The sequence below is a fragment of the Ammodytes marinus genome, assembly GCF_949987685.1.
Source record: "Ammodytes marinus genome assembly, chromosome: 5".
Lineage (NCBI taxonomy): Eukaryota > Metazoa > Chordata > Actinopteri > Uranoscopiformes > Ammodytidae > Ammodytes > Ammodytes marinus.
This window is the reverse complement of record NC_137234.1, coordinates 19,831,256-19,849,561: the sequence shown is the minus strand read 5'-3', so window position 1 is coordinate 19,849,561 and position 18,306 is coordinate 19,831,256. Positions and strand designations below refer to the sequence as shown.

The 18,306-nt window shown below is 42.6% G+C and overlaps 1 protein-coding gene across 2 annotated transcripts; it reads left to right on the top strand.

Moving 5' to 3' along the window:
* Window positions 1–1,178: 1,178 nt before the first annotated feature.
* LOC307250221 (GTPase HRas) lies at window positions 1,179–16,946 on the top strand. 2 transcript variants are annotated; one of them, XM_080027243.1, is made up of 6 exons: window positions 1,179–1,465; window positions 9,208–9,329; window positions 10,596–10,774; window positions 12,721–12,880; window positions 13,667–13,791; window positions 13,984–16,946. In XM_080027243.1, the coding sequence occupies exons 2-5, from the start codon at window positions 9,219–9,221 to the stop codon at window positions 13,784–13,786; spliced, it is 570 nt and encodes a 189-aa protein (XP_079883369.1). In that variant the 5' UTR covers window positions 1,179–1,465; window positions 9,208–9,218; the 3' UTR covers window positions 13,787–13,791; window positions 13,984–16,946. The 2 variants fall into 2 exon arrangements, with proteins under 2 accessions (XP_079883369.1, XP_079883370.1); XM_080027244.1 differs by having other exon boundaries at window positions 9,205–9,329.
* Window positions 16,947–18,306: the final 1,360 nt, after the last annotated feature.

The following is an 18,306-nucleotide window of genomic DNA, read 5'->3' as shown; positions in this document are numbered from 1 at the left end:
GAAGCATCTTTGTTTACGACGTGGTTGAATGGCTCTTCCAACAAAGAGGAAATACTAAGTTGTAATCTATTTTATATGTAGTTTATTTGAGGTATACCCGCGTTGAAATTAGCCAATAAACAAGTGTTAACTGCTATGGTTAAATGTTGAGATTGTAATGCGGTAGGCAAATTAATGAATACTAGGCTACTACTAAGCTAGGCTACTATTCTACTCTAAGACCATTCCAATGAACTTTTCTTTCAACGGAATGTTGTATAGTTGTTTTTCTTAAAATAGTCTATATATTCACCTGAAGCGAGAAACTGCAGACTAAAAAGATGCATACATGTTACTGGGAGCACTCTGCTTACAAGCAAAAGTTTGCTTGACAACCACAGACGACTTCCTGGATACGGCTGCACTGAGAGGCCCGTGGCTCCCTGGGACATGTAGTGCAAGTGTAACAGTTGGCGCTTTGAGGACAACTCTTGGGTTAAACCTAAACACTCAGCTATAGTTTACACATATTCCTCATATTGTTAGGTTTATCAAAGATTAATTTGTACATCTCTGCTCCAAGTACCCGACTACGCTGGTCTGGTGCTGCCTTCAAATGCTGGTCGTAAGCTTTGCTTTTGAAAATGCCATGACTTTTCAAATTCATTTGAACACAATGAGGCTTATAATCGGCTATATAAAATATGTGTATTATCGAAATGGGTTTCTTAGTTGGAAATACATACTTTTCAGTAAACATGCCGATATGGATTCGTAAAACAATTATAAGGCCACAATGTGATAAAATGTGGCTAAAATATCATTATGAACTTACATTTACAAATTTTACAGAATTCTGTGGTTTATTTTCTCAGGTGAGTGGGGTTGTCCTGTGGATAATGTGGACCCATGATGAACTTTGTATTTTTAAAATCCTGGCTGGTCCATGCTTCAGCCTAATAATATATTCCTTGCCTGTCACGTTTAAGGGACACTTGTAAACTTGACTACAGCAAAGTAAAAATCTAGGGGGGGGGGGAGGGGGCAGTCATATCATGAGGATAGCTGGCCTTCACGGTTGGAGTCATCATATTTCCGGCAGCACGCGAATGCAGCAGTGACATGCATGGTAACCGGGGCGGTTCTATGTTTGATAGAGCTGGGCGTGGGCTCCACACACACTCCTCATCCCCTCTGCTCTCTGTGGAAGCACATTGTTCAACGCGGGCTCGTTTTTTACCCCACACAACTAATGAATGCCTCGGTGTATTTTAGCTCCTGAAAATTAAAACACTTTCCCCCCCCCGGAGAGAATAAGGTGCAGATATCAGAGGACGGCGGGAAGCTGCCCAAGAACATTTTGTTTCCTCCTCATTACAGTTGAGAGGCAACAGAGTTGAAAGATTTTTTTCCTCCTCTTCTTCTTCCTCTCCTCCTTCTGTGGACGCAACGTCGCTCCAGGCGCTAAATTAGACCTCTGCTTGTTGTAAGTATGCAGTGCACATTCCTGTGTCCGAAATATGTCGCCGGTTACTGCTTTTGTCTCATTTTACCGCTAGAAAAAAAATGCTTTCGCTGTTTTTTTGGAGGGGCACCGCTGGTGTGACTCGGTGTGACTGCGGTCCACAGTTTGAACATGTTAGCTAGCTATCATAACAATTTTAATTCACGCCCGGCGAGCTTCACCTACCCTGCTCAACACAACACATTCTCGCTGTTTTTAGTCCTGGATAGAATTGTATGGGGTTACAAAGGTTATGGATTTGGTCTACACATTTGTTTTTATTTTTCTTATTTTTTTTCGCTTTGAGTTCGGGTGTAGTAACTTGGTTATGAAGGAATAACATTTGACCGCCCTGGATTTCCCTCTCACTTTGAAAAAAGAAACAGAATGCATTCAAATGAACATAGACATGTTGGGGGAATGTACTTACGCTAGCCTATTGTACTCTCCTGTATTTATTTATTTTTGCGTGTGTAATGTGAAGACAATGTTGAGTATTATGAGGTAGGTGCTGCTGCTGCGGCCGACAGTGGCCACACAGACAAGTAGGGTGACGCCCCGTCACACAGAGTAAAAACTGAATGTATCACTGCGGAAGTTAGATTCCATTACAAGGCATTTAGAAAGCTGACCTGGAATCACTTCTTCTCTGGACGCTATAGCCTTTGTATTAAAACTGTTCCAGTACATTTTAAAGGGAAAAGATGGGCAAAGACAGCACTTATGTTTCATTGGCCAGTCACTCAAAACGTGGCCATAGGTGCTGTTAGACAAGAGGAGGAACAATGTAGCCCTCCCAAGCTGAAATCAAACGATGTCAGATTGCATTGTTATCTCATATTATACATTTTCACATCAAGCTATTGAAGTTAGTGCCTCATCTATTAGCCTGTCTTATCCACCACCATCACATCACTGCTGCTGACCTAAACATCATGTATGAGTGATATGTGTCAGACAGGTCTACTGTATGTAGTTATATCCACGTGGTTCAGTACATTGGCCTTTCATGGATTTTGTTTAAGAATTGCTCTAGTGCAAGTCCTGTGAATTTGACATCGGTGTCTGTGGCCTGCATTCAGAGGGAGGAAGGCAAGAATCCAGGCAGCTGGAAAACAGCTGGAGATGATCCAGCAGTGGCAGCAGCGATAAGAGGTGCGATCTCATCCCCCTTTCTCTGTGAACAGCTGTAGCCAGGGTGCTGCCAAGCTGCAGGCCCAAATAAATGTGACTCTTCTGGATGGCTTTTTTAAAATGTCTGCTTTCCACACTTATTTTATTTGTACAGGTTGTGTGTGTGTGTGTGTGTGTGTGTGTGTGTGTGTGTGTGTGTGTGTGTGTGTGTGTGTGTGTGTGTGTGTGTGTGTGTGTGTGTGTGTGTGTGTGTGTGTGTGTGTGTGTGTGTGTGTGTGTGTGTGTGTGTGTGTGTGTGTGTGTGTGTGTGTGTGTGTGTGTGTGTGTGTGTGTGTGTGTGTGTGTGTGTGTGTGTGTGTGTGTGTGTGTGTGTGTGAACGTGAGCAGGTTTTTTTTATGTGAAGAATGATACTGCTGTTGTTCCTAAGTCTCTAGGATTATAATTCTTAAGGAGGAGAACTGAAACAGCCAGACCACAACACATCGGGTGGGATGTTGTACATGTTCAGCTGGCATTTGTGTTTAAAGGTGAAGTCAGCAATTCTGGATACAGCAGCTTGTTGTCAAAATGACCTTGTTTGTCAAAACCAGTGAATATCTCATCATCATCCGCTACCTGTGCAACAACAACAAAAAATCCAGTGTTAATACTACTCTGTTAACTGGTATGTAAACAAAGAGGGCCCACTGTAGCTAGCATTAGCAACATGACTGTTTATAGAGCCTAGGCTGTGTATTAATTGTGTGTATTAATGTCATTTTTTGCAATGGATGATAAGCCTCCTCTAACTGGTGGGCCATTTGTGAGGACGTCAGCTGTCCTTTTTATCTCCACTGTCTCACCCATGTACCCAACGGCAACAAGGATGACCCAGTGGGTATAAGTTCACTTGTACTCCAGTGCCTTTTTAAGAGATGCTTGTTTAAGCATGCACAAAGATGCCTGCAGACACTCTTTATATAAATGCTTGCAATGGGGGGCGAAGAAATCTAGGGAGGAGTATTTGTTGATGAAAGGATTTTCTCTTCTGTGAGCAAAACTATGGTGTTTTCATTCATATGTTGGTGTTTTTTTCTCCAGCTTCCTCTTACCCTAGAGGAGGAATGAAATGGATATACTAGTGCTGTTTTTAAAGAGTTGTGGTCTTTTTCACAACTGGATTTATCTCACAATTGACAGACGTCATGAGAACTGCTGTAAGCTAAACCCCTACTCACTCACTTTGTGTTTGGTTGGGCCCTCAGCATATTGGTTCCTGGGCTTGCCGGTCAACGCTGATGTTTTGGATGGTGTTTAGGAGGGATGATGTCATTGGAGACTCAGTGGTGGTGGGAGGGTGTGGTGGGCTTATGGAGGCTCTAGGATGGGTCCTGAAGTCTCAGCATTCGACCGTGATACCTCCCTAGAGAGGGTCTCCTTACCATCATCTCTCCATTAAAAATCTATTATCTCTGCAGCGGGCTTGTGGGCTCTGCCAGTATAGATCCTTTAACCAATTAAGCACTTAAATGGGGGGGAGCAGAATGCATTGTGGGGGAAGATGGCGGTTCACATCACATGACCCCCCCACCCCCCTTCCTTCTTGCAGTGTGGCTATGGAAGTGATGGCATTGTTTTTCCGGGTTGCGAGGAATCACTGGGAAGAAGGCGAGCAGATGATGTTTATGACTATAGAGGAGAAATCTGGGGAATGTTGAGCATTTATGATCGTTTGATTTCTTCATACATTTCTCAGTTTCCAGTTGGACACCTCCTCCATGCTGTGGTTTTCTGTGCCCTTGGCATATCGTAGCCCTTTCGCCCTCAGCCACACTCCTCCTCCCATCACCCCTCTATCTCTATCTCTCTCCCTCTCTCTCTATCTCTCTCCCTCTTTTTCTCTCTCTCGCTGCTCTGTACTCGCACCCTCCGTAAACTGTCATGTAAGATTATCCTCTCGGTCCAGGCAGGGCTCTAGGGTTTCAAAACGAACTGTTAATTTCCCAGGCCTGGAGGTGGCCAGCTATAAATAACCTCCTAAATGCAGACAAACAGCATAGTGCCGCTCTTTGATTAAAAAAAAGGAAAAAAAAAAAGTAGCAGCAATACAAAGATGTCGGGGAACTTGGAGTGGAATAGGTCATTTAACTTGTAGATGACACTGCAGCTTTCCAGTCTGGCAGTCCTGCATGTGAACAGTGGTGGCAGGAAGGTTACTCTTTGATCAGCTGTACTTACATTGTGTACACATTGTAATATGATGTTCATATTATTTACTTCTTATTCTTATGTTATAGTGTTCTATTTTTAAGGTTATATATACATTGTGGCATTAAGCACATTATTCTTTACACTTATTTCTTTCTACATGTGTTTCTTCTCTAAATTGGAGTACCTGTAACAAACCCAATTTCCCCCCGGGGATCAATAAAGTATTTCTGATTCTGATTCCTCTAGGATGATTACTTTATCCTGATATGTGCATTCAATGAAAGAAAAGGTGTATGATTTTTTTACAGGCTAACTTGTGCATATGCAACTGTAAACTGTTGCACCACTCAGGGCAAATATACAGGTTAACCGTGCACTAACAGACAGTGTGGGGATGACACGCCTACTGGGACAGGATCACCATCTGTGTGTAAAGACGAACATAAACTTGTATAAGAATTTGACCGTGTGTGTGGATGAAATATGTCAAAAGACTGATGCGTGAACTTATTATTGTGATCTCCAGCGGACGTGTCCTCAGCCCGCCTCGCTGCCTGCACAAAGACCAGCTCTGTATGAGGCCTTAATGCTGACAACAAGTGGCTCTGGGAAGAAAAGCTAGCTACAGCATCACGATGCTATCAATGATTCATTTTTTGCTATTCATCTCCATATGTATGTGTGGATTATTAATCAGCCGCTGTCTTGGCCTAGTTTGAGAGAAGATGGCACCGCGGCTGTCTGTTGATTTCCTTTCTCCGGTCTCCCAGTAGCAGGTGGTTTAGTGTGTTGAATTTTTGCTTCTTCTTTTTTTAGGCTGTCAATTGTAATCGTTTGGGAGGTTTACAATTGTGATCTGTGTGTGTGTGTGTGTGTGTGTGTGTCAATCTCTCTTTTTCAGTTCAATTAAGTGCATTTATTTGACACAGAAATGCATAAACAATATAGAAAAGGCATCTGTTAAGGATAATGGTTTGGATTTTTATCCATTCCGTATTAGTTGTTTAACTGCCTTCTTTACGATTATTATGTCATGGTGAGCGTTAATTGTGCCTGGACCTTGTAGTAAAGCAGGTAGCGTTGAGGTTGGTTTGATGGTTGTTGGCAGGACAAATACATGAAGTCTGATAAGCCCAGTACATATTACTAATATAATATACAACTTTTTTTTGTTTTCTGACATTTTATGCACCAAACAGTCGATCGGTTATTTCAGAAACATGTGCCGATCGATAATGAAAATGATGGTTAGTTGTGACCATAATCCACAATGACCAGTCTGTAATTTAACATGTTAATTTGTGTTGTTCTAGAACTAAAACTATATCTTTGTCTGATGGGCCCTGATATGAATCCTTGCCCTGTCCTTTGCTTGTAGCCCACACAGTCACCAAAGGTGTTCCATTGCAGTCTGCCCTCCCTGCTCTATAGTCTCTCTTCTTGGAGCAGCTGCTGTTTATTTTGGTTAGGAGGCTGTGAGGAGCTAGGCTAGGCTAGCTCTGCGGCCCTGCCACCGTCTCTGTGCTGCAGTAGCTAGCCAGGAACAGGCTGCACTGCGCCACCAGGTTGATTTATATACAGTGGGGCAAAGGGAAGCTAAATGTTTGGCCACAAGATTGAAGAGGTCAGGATAATTCGCTTCCTGTTGTGCTTGGGAATTATAGCAGTGAGGGTGTTTTTACAAGGAGGCCATTGTTGATATTGGTGATGGTGTTCCGAACTACCTGTTCCATTAAGGCTAGCAATGGCTTACGGGGATCATGGATGTGTTGCAGGAACGTGTGTGTCTGTGTCTGTGTATGTGTGTCTGTGTAATTGAACGAGAGCAGGTAAATGGCTGTGTTGTCAGTTAGCGAGCCTGCCTTTCTGTCAATCATTAACATCAGTGAGCCAGTCTGAGTCTTGGCTAATCTTAGCCTGTGCCCACATCAGCACAGTCACACACGTCGCCGATAAAAATAACACAGAGGGTTTTTTACAGAGGTGCATGCAGGTTCTATAAATACAGCACCACACCCCAGACACAAATAGAGGCGCAACTCCTGATGACTTAATAAGCTTTAAACATTGTACATTCTTTATACATGTCCTTTTATACTTTAAGTAAAGGTACTCCTTATTTCCCTACAAGTTAAGGCGTTTTTAGATTCTCTCAAGCTGCATGCATGCTCCCTTGGGAGGTAAAACACAAGAGAGAGGGTGTGTGTTGTGCTCAGGTTGGCTAAAGCGCTGATGTTCCATTCTCTGTAGTGAGAGAAAATAAAGAAGTTTGCGTAATGGAGATACATGGAGGAGGAGTGCATTTTATGTTGGGGATGAGAGTCTGTGTCCCGGGCGGAGAAGGTAAAAGAGCATATATGTGACCTGTGGTGCTCATGAAATCTTGACAGATTGATTACCCACACTGACTCCACCAGGTGGCTTTCTTCTTCAGCTTGACTTCATTGACACTGTCCATGAACAGGCATAGAGGTTTGACTCCATGATGTGCCCTTATTTTACTCTGAGCTGCGATTTGTAAAGAGAGGCTACTTTGGGAGGAAGAGACGTTTATGGCTGCTTTGTGTGTGTGTCAGATTTTGATAATTGTGATTATGATGCAATCACTCTAAGATTGTGTTGAAATCGGCCATGTTACTTTAAAATCAAAGTTGAATGTATAAAACGTTACAGGAGTTCTTTTTGGTCAGGACTGTCAGACAGAAAGTGAAACAAAACTGCCACTCAAGCCAAGGTGAAGGAGTTCATAGTGATTTTCCTCTTTGCTCTGACCTTTTTTTTGTTCTTCTTCTTTCTGACTTCAGAGATGTCACATCGCTGGGATGACATCTCTAGACCATGTATTGTTGTCCGTCTGATGTCAAACTGAAGCCGTTACCACGTAAAGGCTCCGACGGTTGCTACGGGCCTCCAGCAGACTGGATCTGTGGTTAGCCACAGGCTTGGTCACACTAGTCCTAGCGTGTTCTCGTTTTGTAAATCTCCATGATAGCTTCATGTCCTCCTTTCTCTGACTCATTGTGTGTGTGCCATGACGTCTACTGCGGGTCATTTTCAGGTCAAACATTTGGTAATTTGGTGAATTTGCAGTAAGCTCAGTCACACTTTGCAACAGTATGGAGTGGAAACACCCAATGAATACTTTCTCTACCCGTTGACTCAACACGCCTGGAATTTCACTGGCCAGCACTCTGTGTGTGTGTGTGTGTGTGTGTGCATGTGCTCCAGATATTGTCTCCAGGTCTGCTCTATCCCTCAGCACAGCTACTATCTGTTGCTCTGTCGGTCGGTTGTTGTAACAACCCAACCAATGAAATCCACACCTTGAACTGAGTTACAATTAAATAAAAAACACTTTTCAAAAAATAATGTCCCTTAGCTGTTCAGCACTGTGTTTTTCACAGACACATCCAAAAGCGGAAAAACTTCATTTTTAAGTGAGAGAAATGTCCTATTCCGTCCAATTGTGCATCATGTCCCCTCCCAACTCTGTATTATACTCTGATTGAAATGTTACCTGTCAATGTTGGAACCGGTTTAAGTTTTAGCCTAGAGAAAATGGATATCACTTATGTTTTCTCAAGAGACATGTTTCTTTAATAACATGCCTTGATTTATAGTCCGGGGCAGTCCTGTTGCATCGACTAGACCTATTAAGTGGGTTCAGTGGGTCCATGGGGGACAACTGCAGCAGGCACACCTGGAGTCATAAAATCCTCTTTCAGGCCCCTCATTCGGTTTCTTGGAAATGGTCCCTATGGGAGAAGCAAGAAAAGCCAACATGGGACAGTTCATAACACAGTAGCGTAGTTTTTTTTGAAGGGTTTGAACATCACTTTAAAAGACATTTCAATTTAAAAAGTATGTTTTCATGAAGTGGATTTGTCATTACATTGCAGTATTTCTGTTTGTTTACTCTGGCCTCTATCACAATGGGTTCAAAGGTAGGCTTCAGTAATGCAATGAGTGATGAAGGTGCCAGTGTCATGCCCTCAACGCCTCCATAGCCTCCCCTGCTCGCCCAACACACACACACACACGCACACTCTGCTGCTCTGAGCGGGAGAGGATTGGAACATTGAGTACCTTCAGCACATTTTTCACATTCCCCTTTGAGGGTCTCAACCTCAGCCCCCACCACACACATACACTACAACACATACACACACACACATATACACACACACACACAAACCACTAATGTTTCTCACCACTGGGCAGTAATGGGTAATAACTATATGCTTTGTCTGTACTACCGGGTGTGGAGCGCATCACGGCAGATATTGGCATTGTCAAATATCTGTGTATATATGTCTGCTGCTCTGTCCACACCTTTTTTTTGTTCAGAGTGAAATGACCTCCACCTTTCTCCACTCCCTCCCTTTCTTCTCTCCAGCAGCAGCGGCCAAGATGACGGAATACAAGCTGGTGGTGGTGGGAGCTGGAGGTGTGGGCAAGAGCGCACTCACCATTCAGCTCATCCAGAACCACTTTGTGGATGAGTACGACCCCACCATAGAGGTATGATGCTGCTTCTGCATGTTGTTCTACACAGCTCTTCTTGTGGCAGGCATCTTGGGTAACTTTCTGCTGGTGGGAAATGTAGAGAAAGGTTGACCACGTGAACTCCTTCCACGCTAATTCTTCTGTGCTCCTTGTTCAGCTGCTTGTAGACACCTATGCACTAGAAAGAGCATGCATTAGTCTACACATGCTTTATTCCAAAAAACTGCCAGCGATTGAACAATTCAATATATTCTGGACCCTACTGACAGCTCAGTCTAAATCAACTCCTATTTAAATTAATTAATTGAATGCTGTGGCCGGCGTTTCTCCAAACGGTCAGTCTCGAAAGGGAAATTCCCATTTTTTTCCTTTTAGGAAGAAATATTTACTCCGCCCAGCTGTAATTCTTACATTTTCATGAAAACACAACACTGAGAGAGACATTGCAGACGTTGCCAAGAGGAGAGGGAAGCCAGTGAGAATGTTTTGTCCTCTCTATTTTTCTCTCTCCATTTCTCCCTCTCTGTCTCCACTCTCTCCTTCTCTTTCTCACCACGCCTGCCTCTGGCCAGACAATGTCCTTTTTGTGTGTTTGCATTCCTGGCCCCTATGCTCTAACAAACAAAGGGACGGCACTCTGTGTTTTTGTGGCTGCGTGCTGGAAGGCTAAACATTGGCTCCGATACCCTGCTCCTCTGATCTGTCCGTGCTGCGTTTGACCTGCAAGTGGAGAGGGAATGAATATCAGATGCCATGTAAAGGTGGAGTCAGCCATTCTGGAGAACGCGTGTTGTCAAAATCACTTTTTTTCAAATAGCAGTGAGTATCTCCTCACGATCTGCTGTCAGTACTACGAGTGTGCACGCTGGGAAAAAAAGCTGGCGTTAATACACAGCCTAGGCTCTGTGTACTGATATGTTAACAAAGGGCCCCCACTCTAGCTACCCTAGCAACATGCCAGTTAACAGTGTCTAGGCTGTGTTTTAAAACTGGATTTTTTTTGGATAGGTAGCAGATCATGAGGAGAAATTTACTGATTTTGACAAAGAGATTTTGACAATAAGCATTCTCCAGAATCGATGACGCTACCTTTAATTATGCACATGCCCAAAGATGTGACAGCGTCAGTGCGTGACCCACTGTTGCCTTTAAATCCCACCTGAACCATCTGTTTTGTGTCTGATTTTTTTGTTCCAGATTACACACACACACACACCCACACACACATTTGATTCGTGTCTTTATATGTCTGAGTTTCTCGTTTTTACTTTGTGTGTGCAGGACTCGTACAGGAAACAGGTTGTGATTGACGGTGAGACCTGCCTACTGGACATCCTGGACACAGCAGGTCAGGAGGAGTACAGCGCCATGAGGGATCAGTACATGAGGACAGGGGAGGGCTTCCTCTGTGTCTTCGCCATCAACAACACCAAGTCTTTTGAGGATATTCACCAGTACAGGTGTGTGTGTGTGTGTGTGTGTGTGTGTGTGTGTGTGTGTGTGTGTGTGTGTGTGTGTGTGTGTGTGTGTGTTCTGAAACAAGAATTTCTGTTCTGTTCTCATGGTCCGTGCATTAGGGGTGTGCGATATACATCATCTACCATCATAATCTTAATTGTTCTTCTAACAGCGTGTGAAATGATAACGTTGAGTATGTCACTCATTGATTGAAGGATCACTTGGCAATATTTCTTTCTTTTTCTAGCCGTGAAGGCAGAGAGACAGAGAAAGTGTGCGTGAGAGAAAGAGAGCTTTGTTTTAGAGTTTTGCTTTTTAACTAACTCGCACGTCCCACCAACAGAAATGCTCTCCTCTCTGCAGCTGTGCGCCGGTTCACGTGCGTAAACGCCACCTGTAGCGAAAAGGAAACCTAACTAACATGACCTTAAGGTGCGGCAGCTATTAATTGATAAATATAAATGAATAAATATTGTTACTTACAACCTGGTTTTATTAAATACGTTTTTTTTTCATCAACATCTTCTAAATATTAAAACAATTGTGAGCTAATACAATACAAGCTTTTCCAAGTATTGTGGGGTTTTCTTCAAAATTTGAGAGATGCAACATATCGTCAATTAACAATTCAATATCGAGATATTATTCTTTATCAATATCGCACACCCCTACTGTGCATGTCTCGGCCTATTTTTATATGCTATGTGTGTGTGTTTTACAGGGACTCCCATGGGGTCCTGATGGAGAGAGAGAGAGTGTGTGTGTGTGTGTACGTCTGTGTGCCAGCTCTCTGCAGTAGTTGGGTGATGTCATGCTGTAGCGTTTAACACGGCTAAAGAAAGCTAAGCCCCCAACTGGAGGATTACAGCACGATGCCAATGAAATCGATCCTGACTCAATTAGAGGAGCGGGGAGGAGAGGTAGCACTGTTCAAGGACAGGGAAGGAGAAAGGGAGGGGGGGATGACGGTGCCCTCTCTCTCTTTTCCCCACATTGTGTCTTTCTCATCACATTAGACCCCCCCCCCCACCCCAATTGCCAGTCTCGCACGTCAGTCGACTGACGGCATATCACCTTTGCCACCAACACCTCGACAGATTTGCAGAGTTTTTGAGTCAATTACACACATTGGGGTTTGGCTTGCAGGTCATTTCAGCCCAGCATGTGCTGTCAGCCTTACAATATTGCCCGTATTAATGTAAAACTATTATGCAACTTGTTAAAGCATGATGCATAGGTGGTGGTGTCCCAGTTATTTAAAGATCGGTTGTCTGTTTCACAGGCAAAAATAGTCAAAGGCATTTTTTTTTAAACTACTCCTCCACTGTTTACACTAACCGGAATAGCACTTGCTTCAAAATGAGCAGTGCAGCTTGTTTTTTCTATTTGTCTTAAATTTGAACGTTTTAATAGGTTTTAATTAGACTTGACAATCCCTATAATGTGAATGAGAGTGGAGTGAGAGGAGCAACTGTGGTCATAAACAGCAATCGGCAGCGTTGACTGCAGATGAGACGGGGCAGACTGTACTGTAGTGGATGCATCCTGCTGTATACTGTGGCTTTACAGAGAAGAAAGGCTGAGCTGATAGATTGATCTGACCCACTCCTCTCCCCCCTCTAGCTGCCTGCCTGGCGTTTAGCGCTGGCTGCTGTAGTGATGAGGTAATGCCTGTTGTCCCTCCTTCAGCAGTGCAGCACAGCCCAGCACCGGCGGGGCCCTGGCTCCTCCTCAGGGTCCTAGTGCTCCCCGGGTGGCTGGCTCTCCAGTGGTGTGGGAGCTGCTGTTGTTTATGAAGCAGGGTGTGGATCCCAGACAGGAGAAATGTCGCCCCATTACTTAAAATGCAGTTGCTTGCTTGGGTGTGTCAAGGAAACAAGCCAAAGTTTTGCAAAATGAGAAAGTCTGAAATGATCACACTTTTTCTTCTTTTGTGTTTTTTAAACAGAGAACAGATTAAACGTGTAAAGGACTCGGACGATGTTCCAATGGTCCTCGTGGGAAACAAATGTGACCTGCCGGCACGCACGGTGGACACAAGGCAAGCCCAAGAGCTGGCCCGCTCCTATGGCATCCCATACATAGAGACTTCTGCCAAGACACGACAGGTAAGGCAGTGAGCAAGAAGCATACACACCTACATGCCATAAGCATTTTCTTGGAAGAACCCTTTTCTCTCTCTCTCTCTCTCTCTCTCTCTCTCTCTCTCTCTCTCTCTCTCTCTCTCTCTCACTCTCTCACTCTCTCCCTCTATCTCTGGTATTTAAAATCCATGTTTAAATTTAACGAATCATTAATTTTATTCTATAAAACGTTGAAGTCCTCCTGTTCCGCACCATACTGTATTCAACAACTTATAGCTGTGTTCTAGTATGGGCTCTAGTGTGTACTACATATTTTGCATGTGTGTGAAGAATACACATGAAGAGCCGTGTGAATGGCCACGCGGTGCGATGTGATTTGTGTTGCTGGGGAACATTTTCTTATGCCGCAGGCAATGACTCACAGCCAGGTTCTCTTGACTAGAGAACACAGCTCCAGTATTTGAAAGGCCTCCATAAAGAAACAAGTTGCCGCACAGCTCCCACTGTCTGTGACTCACTGTCACACATTATACAGACGCTCGCATTCATCACTGAACCTGACAGCAATGTCCCTCATTCAAAACGGAAGAGTATGCAAAAAAATAATTAGCCATGACTTCTTTTTTAGTCATTATTATTTCTTGATTAACAATGTCTGATATTATCACGTTGCCATGGCGATGTTGGTGAGTGCACCTACGAGGTTCGCCTTCAGTGAAAGGAGGTGCGCGCAGTGTACTCCACTTACAATTGACAGTTTGGGTGAGCATGTTTTTCAGCTACCTTTTCACGCGTTTGTGCCTTTCACAGGGAGTGGAGGATGCCTTCTACACACTGGTTAGGGAGATCAGACAGCATAAGCTGAGGAAGCTGAATCCACCTGATGAGAGCGGTCAGGACTGTATGAGCTGTCGCTGTGTGGTATCATGATGCAGGTGAGACACTGTCTTTTGTTATTCTTATAGACAGCTACAAAGTATAACGGCACGTCTCCAAATGAGTGTGTTATGCTAGATACAGTTTATAGTAATGCCCACTAAGTAAAATCAAATCCCTCTGTCAGACTTTTCACTGTGAATGTCTCAGTTAAATGGCACTAACTATCTTGTCTGGTTTCCTTCCCACAGCCGACGTGTTGCACGTTGAGGAGAAATGCTACAGCGAGTAGCGGCAGCATGGACTTAAAAGATAGAACGATAAAAACAACTCGATGATGAAATATAAACTTTTTTTCAAAAAAGAGGATGATTGAAGCAGAAAGCTCTCCAAGGAAAACCACCAGAGCTGACTGAAACCATAGACCTTTTAATGGAAAAAAAAGGAGGATTTGGACTGTTGCCCTAAAGTGGCTGAATACCTGAACTAAGCCTGGTCCGGCCCCTCTTTTACTGGTCCATACGTCGACCTGTGAGCAACACACCACTAAATGACTCTCTAGTCCAACACCAGTGTGGTCTTCGCTGGGGTGGTTCCACAAGTTTTCCTGCTAACTTATTGTTTTCAGTCTCAACACTGGTCTTAAATGGGGGTTGTCTACTCTGACCTCCTCTCACCTTGAAAAGCCTAATGCCCCCCCCCCCCTCCCCTGCTTGCCCACGGGAAGGACTGACTGACTAAAACTGAAAAAAGGACTGGAATGGACTTTTAAGTTACCCAATACAACTCTTGCGTAAATAACCCCTCATTTCCCTTTTGCTCCCTCCCACTCCACCTGCCTTTGGTTTCCCTTTTTGAGTGGCTGTGTAGTCCCGTCATTATATACTGGATTCAAGGGGGTTGGAGGCTGACATGGGGATGATTTATAATTTGTCGTTGATTTTTTTTTTAACATTTAGCTTAGCTGTAAAAGAAAAAAAGAAGAAATTGGATTTTTTCTTTTTGATATGGAACTTTTTATTATGTTATTGCAAATTTTTGGAAGTCACTGAGCAATATGTGAGCGAGGGTGTTCTTTATTAGAGACAGCACCTGGTTTTGACATTTTTTCGTGACCTGCCTGACATAGTTGATATTCCTTTTTGTTGGGGGGGGGGGGGGGTGAAATTGTTTGAATGGAGAATATAACAGATAGATGAATTTCCTTCTCTTCTCCTTACAGACGTTGCTTTGTTTTTTTCGAATTTGTCCCTCTGGAACAATAATAATAATAATTGTAGTAATGGCTTAAGTGTACGTAGGTTCTGGTGCAATAGTATTCCTCACTGTCCAATTTAAAACGAAGCATTGGGAATAAAACCAACTCTGACGGCTACCTATGTTCATGTTTTTACTTTGGTTAAGGAAGGAGAGGTACCACACGGAAATGTTGTTGCCTGTAGAATAGGAGGGGAAACTCTACACTTGTACAGTTAAACATTGACAGATTATGGTTTTAGACAAAAGGACACCTAGAATCAGATTGTAACAGCTATTTTTCAAACGTGCAAGAGTCACTCCTTTGTGTAGAAACCATTAGGGTTAGCACCGGTTAGCTTTTTCAGAGTGTAACATGCACACGTCCTGCCTCAGAGTCAAACTTCACTTGTTATCCCACACACACACACACACCATTCTATCCTCAAACTGCTTCTCTTTCTTTTCTCTACACCACCTCAGCTCTACGATGGGACAATAACGGATCAGGTGCTAATCATGTCAGAAGCCTATTTACTGTATATGTGATGGGACTATTGTGCGTGTAATGGGTGATGGATATTGAGTTATGGGAGTGCATTTTAGCTTGTTTCTCAATACTGACTAGCTTGTGCTCTCCAACGACTGTGTTCATTTGCTGCCTAAATGAAAAAGACTGCTCTGTGTTGATTACTTTTGCCTTATCTGTTGTTAGCCAGTTTGTACCATGTTGGGGCGGCAAGCTGCGTGGTCTGTTCTCTGCATTGTTTTGTCTGCTCGTTTGTTTTATGTGCAACTAAAAAAAATATATTATATATATATATATATATATCTAGAGGAGTGTTGAGTTTAGACATGCGCTGTATAGAATTTGAAAGACAAGTCCCTAAAAACACTACACTGATTTTTTTTAAGTTTGTTTGTGTAATGGTGTGTGCATCCGAATGTGATTCTCTTTGATGAGACTGAAAAAAGAGAGAATTCTTTTAGACAAAGCCATGTGTTTCTTCTTGCTCCCATTTCCATATGAAGTTTAATACCCATTAAGATGGAACATGTGATGGTGTTTGCCAGAAATGGTTATATTTTAATATTACTTTTTAACAGTTCAGATGATTTAGTCGAGGAAGATGATGCATCCAAGTTCCAGACACTACAGGCAGGTTTTGGCAAAGAGTTTCAGATGCAAAACCTCGGATGACTTTTCAGACCTCTCTCCCGTGCAAGATGTTAAAAGGTTATTTTGCCATTGTCTCCTTTCAAGGGGAAACACAAAATAGTTATGTCTGGCCTAATTGATTTTTGTATAGTTCAAATGACTCTTTCACTCATAATATGGCTTAAGGAAATATGATCAGTCTAATTTTTGTGTGGATGGTATAGTGGTCTCTTTGTTTTTAATCTGTTCCTTTCTCCGTTTGGAGGATGGATATGAACTGTGGATGTGCTTGAGTCTTTAGATACATTAGGGGAAGCCTCATGTTTATTAAAAAAAGAAAATATTGAAATAATTGCAGGAGTTGATCCTTGCGGTCCCACTTTTGGCTGTGTTGGTCCTCACTTTCTTTTTCAACCCATTGTACCCCTGACTTTTAATGGAAAAGAGCGTGGCGTTTGTAACGTGTAATGACAGTCCTGATAGTATGCGTGTCCTCTCCCTGTCAATCTTTTAAACAATGCCACCATAGAATTCCCACAGAGCTATGTATTCAAATTACCACCACATTTAGATATATCGGCGTCATGTTGACGCAGGGACACTCCAGCCAGCAAACCACAGGTATACATGTCAGACCCCTCCTCCCCCCCCCCCTGCAAGCATGACAAGGACTTCATGGACCATTAGGGAGTTTTGCACAAGGCTATACAGTGGGCTCAAGGGCTTGTTTCTCCCTTGCTGACTGTGGAGCGGAGGTGTGGAAGGAATTTGTGAAAATGTCAACTGTTTAGCTATTTAAGATGTATTTACTCTTTGAAATGTGGCAAGTGTATTGCAGGACAGGAATAAAGATGTCAAGATGAAAACCGTGTCTTTTTCGGCCCCTCAGCCAACCATCAACTATCATATCATCTTTCCTCTTAAATCTGAAATGTGCTGCCACCTACAGGCCGCCTTATGCATCACGTCTGAGAAGCCGACAAACAAGACAGTTATTCCTACAAAAGTACTACTTAACAAACCAACTAAAATAAACACATCAAGAGACGGATACACTATATAAATGTTCTTGACAAATATTCTACTTACTTGTAGCTTTGAGTCAGGATTATAATGTGTTATATATTATGTACTTTACACAATGTGGGCAAGGCTACAGCTGTGATGAAAGCTCAAAGTACGCTCATTAAAAATTATGTTGGCACAAGTCGTTTTATCATCATCACTTCCCAGAAGTTTTAGGTTGTGCAGGTAAACAAAGCAGACCTGATCGGTTGTCTCAAACTTGTTAAAGCATATGTCAGTGCCCAAAAAGTTAATCATATAATTCTTGACAATTATAAGCTTAACTGTTTTATAAAGATAATTTGCAAAGACATGGTTTCTACTCTTATATGTATCTCTTATTTCTGGCATTGCAATAAGAAATCTCAAAATAATAGGCAAAGGTATAATCTAATCTAAATCATTTACAAATACCTCTGGGTGATTGAAGGGAAACAATATCTGTGGCTTTTAAGTTGGTGTTTTGAAGGAACTGAAATAAAGTAATAACATATCAAAGTAACGTAGGCCTAACTGATGTGGGTGTTTTTCTATTTTTCTGAGTAGCATTAAAAAAAGTCTTAGAAAGTCTTGACTCTAAATTGTCCTAAACTGTGACCCTGTTTAAGACAAACAACCTATTGCCGGAAAATAGGTCAAGTGCCTGGGTGTGTTTGTCGTTGTTATGGTCACTGCCCGCAACTGAACAGGAAGGAGGAAATACTATATAGTGGTGTGGCAAACAGCTGCCCAAATGTTGCTTGGCATAGGAATAATACTCATTTATAATTTCACCTATTTTCAATTTTTTTTTTTAAGAATAAATGTCAAATCGATTATCAAAGCTGTTTTTATATTGTAGCTTTGCTCAGAAGCTGCTAATTGTAGAGAAAGTGTAGGGCAGCCAATCTCTACTGATAAATACAATGTTAAAGTACAACACACATTCATTTTCACAAACAGAGCACTTGGAAGGTATTTGCATTGTATTAATGCTGAGAGTGATTTAGGTTATGTTACCCTGTATATAAACCAAATGGTAAACTTGAATGCATAGTTTTACGGCTGGTGTAGGTTTGTATAATAAGGATAAGAATTGATTATTGATGGCACCTTTAAGATTGCATTGAAGTGC

Excerpts from the sequence above, each read along its gene's own strand:
- LOC307250221 (XM_080027243.1), top strand. The coding sequence starts at position 9,219 with ATGACGGAATACAAGCTGGTGGTGGTGGGAGCTGGAGGTGTGGGCAAG. Across the intron at positions 10,775-12,720 it reads GAGGATATTCACCAGTACAG|AGAACAGATTAAACGTGTAA; the intron begins GTGTGTGTGTGT and ends TTTTTTAAACAG. Across the intron at positions 12,881-13,666 it reads CTTCTGCCAAGACACGACAG|GGAGTGGAGGATGCCTTCTA; the intron begins GTAAGGCAGTGA and ends TGCCTTTCACAG.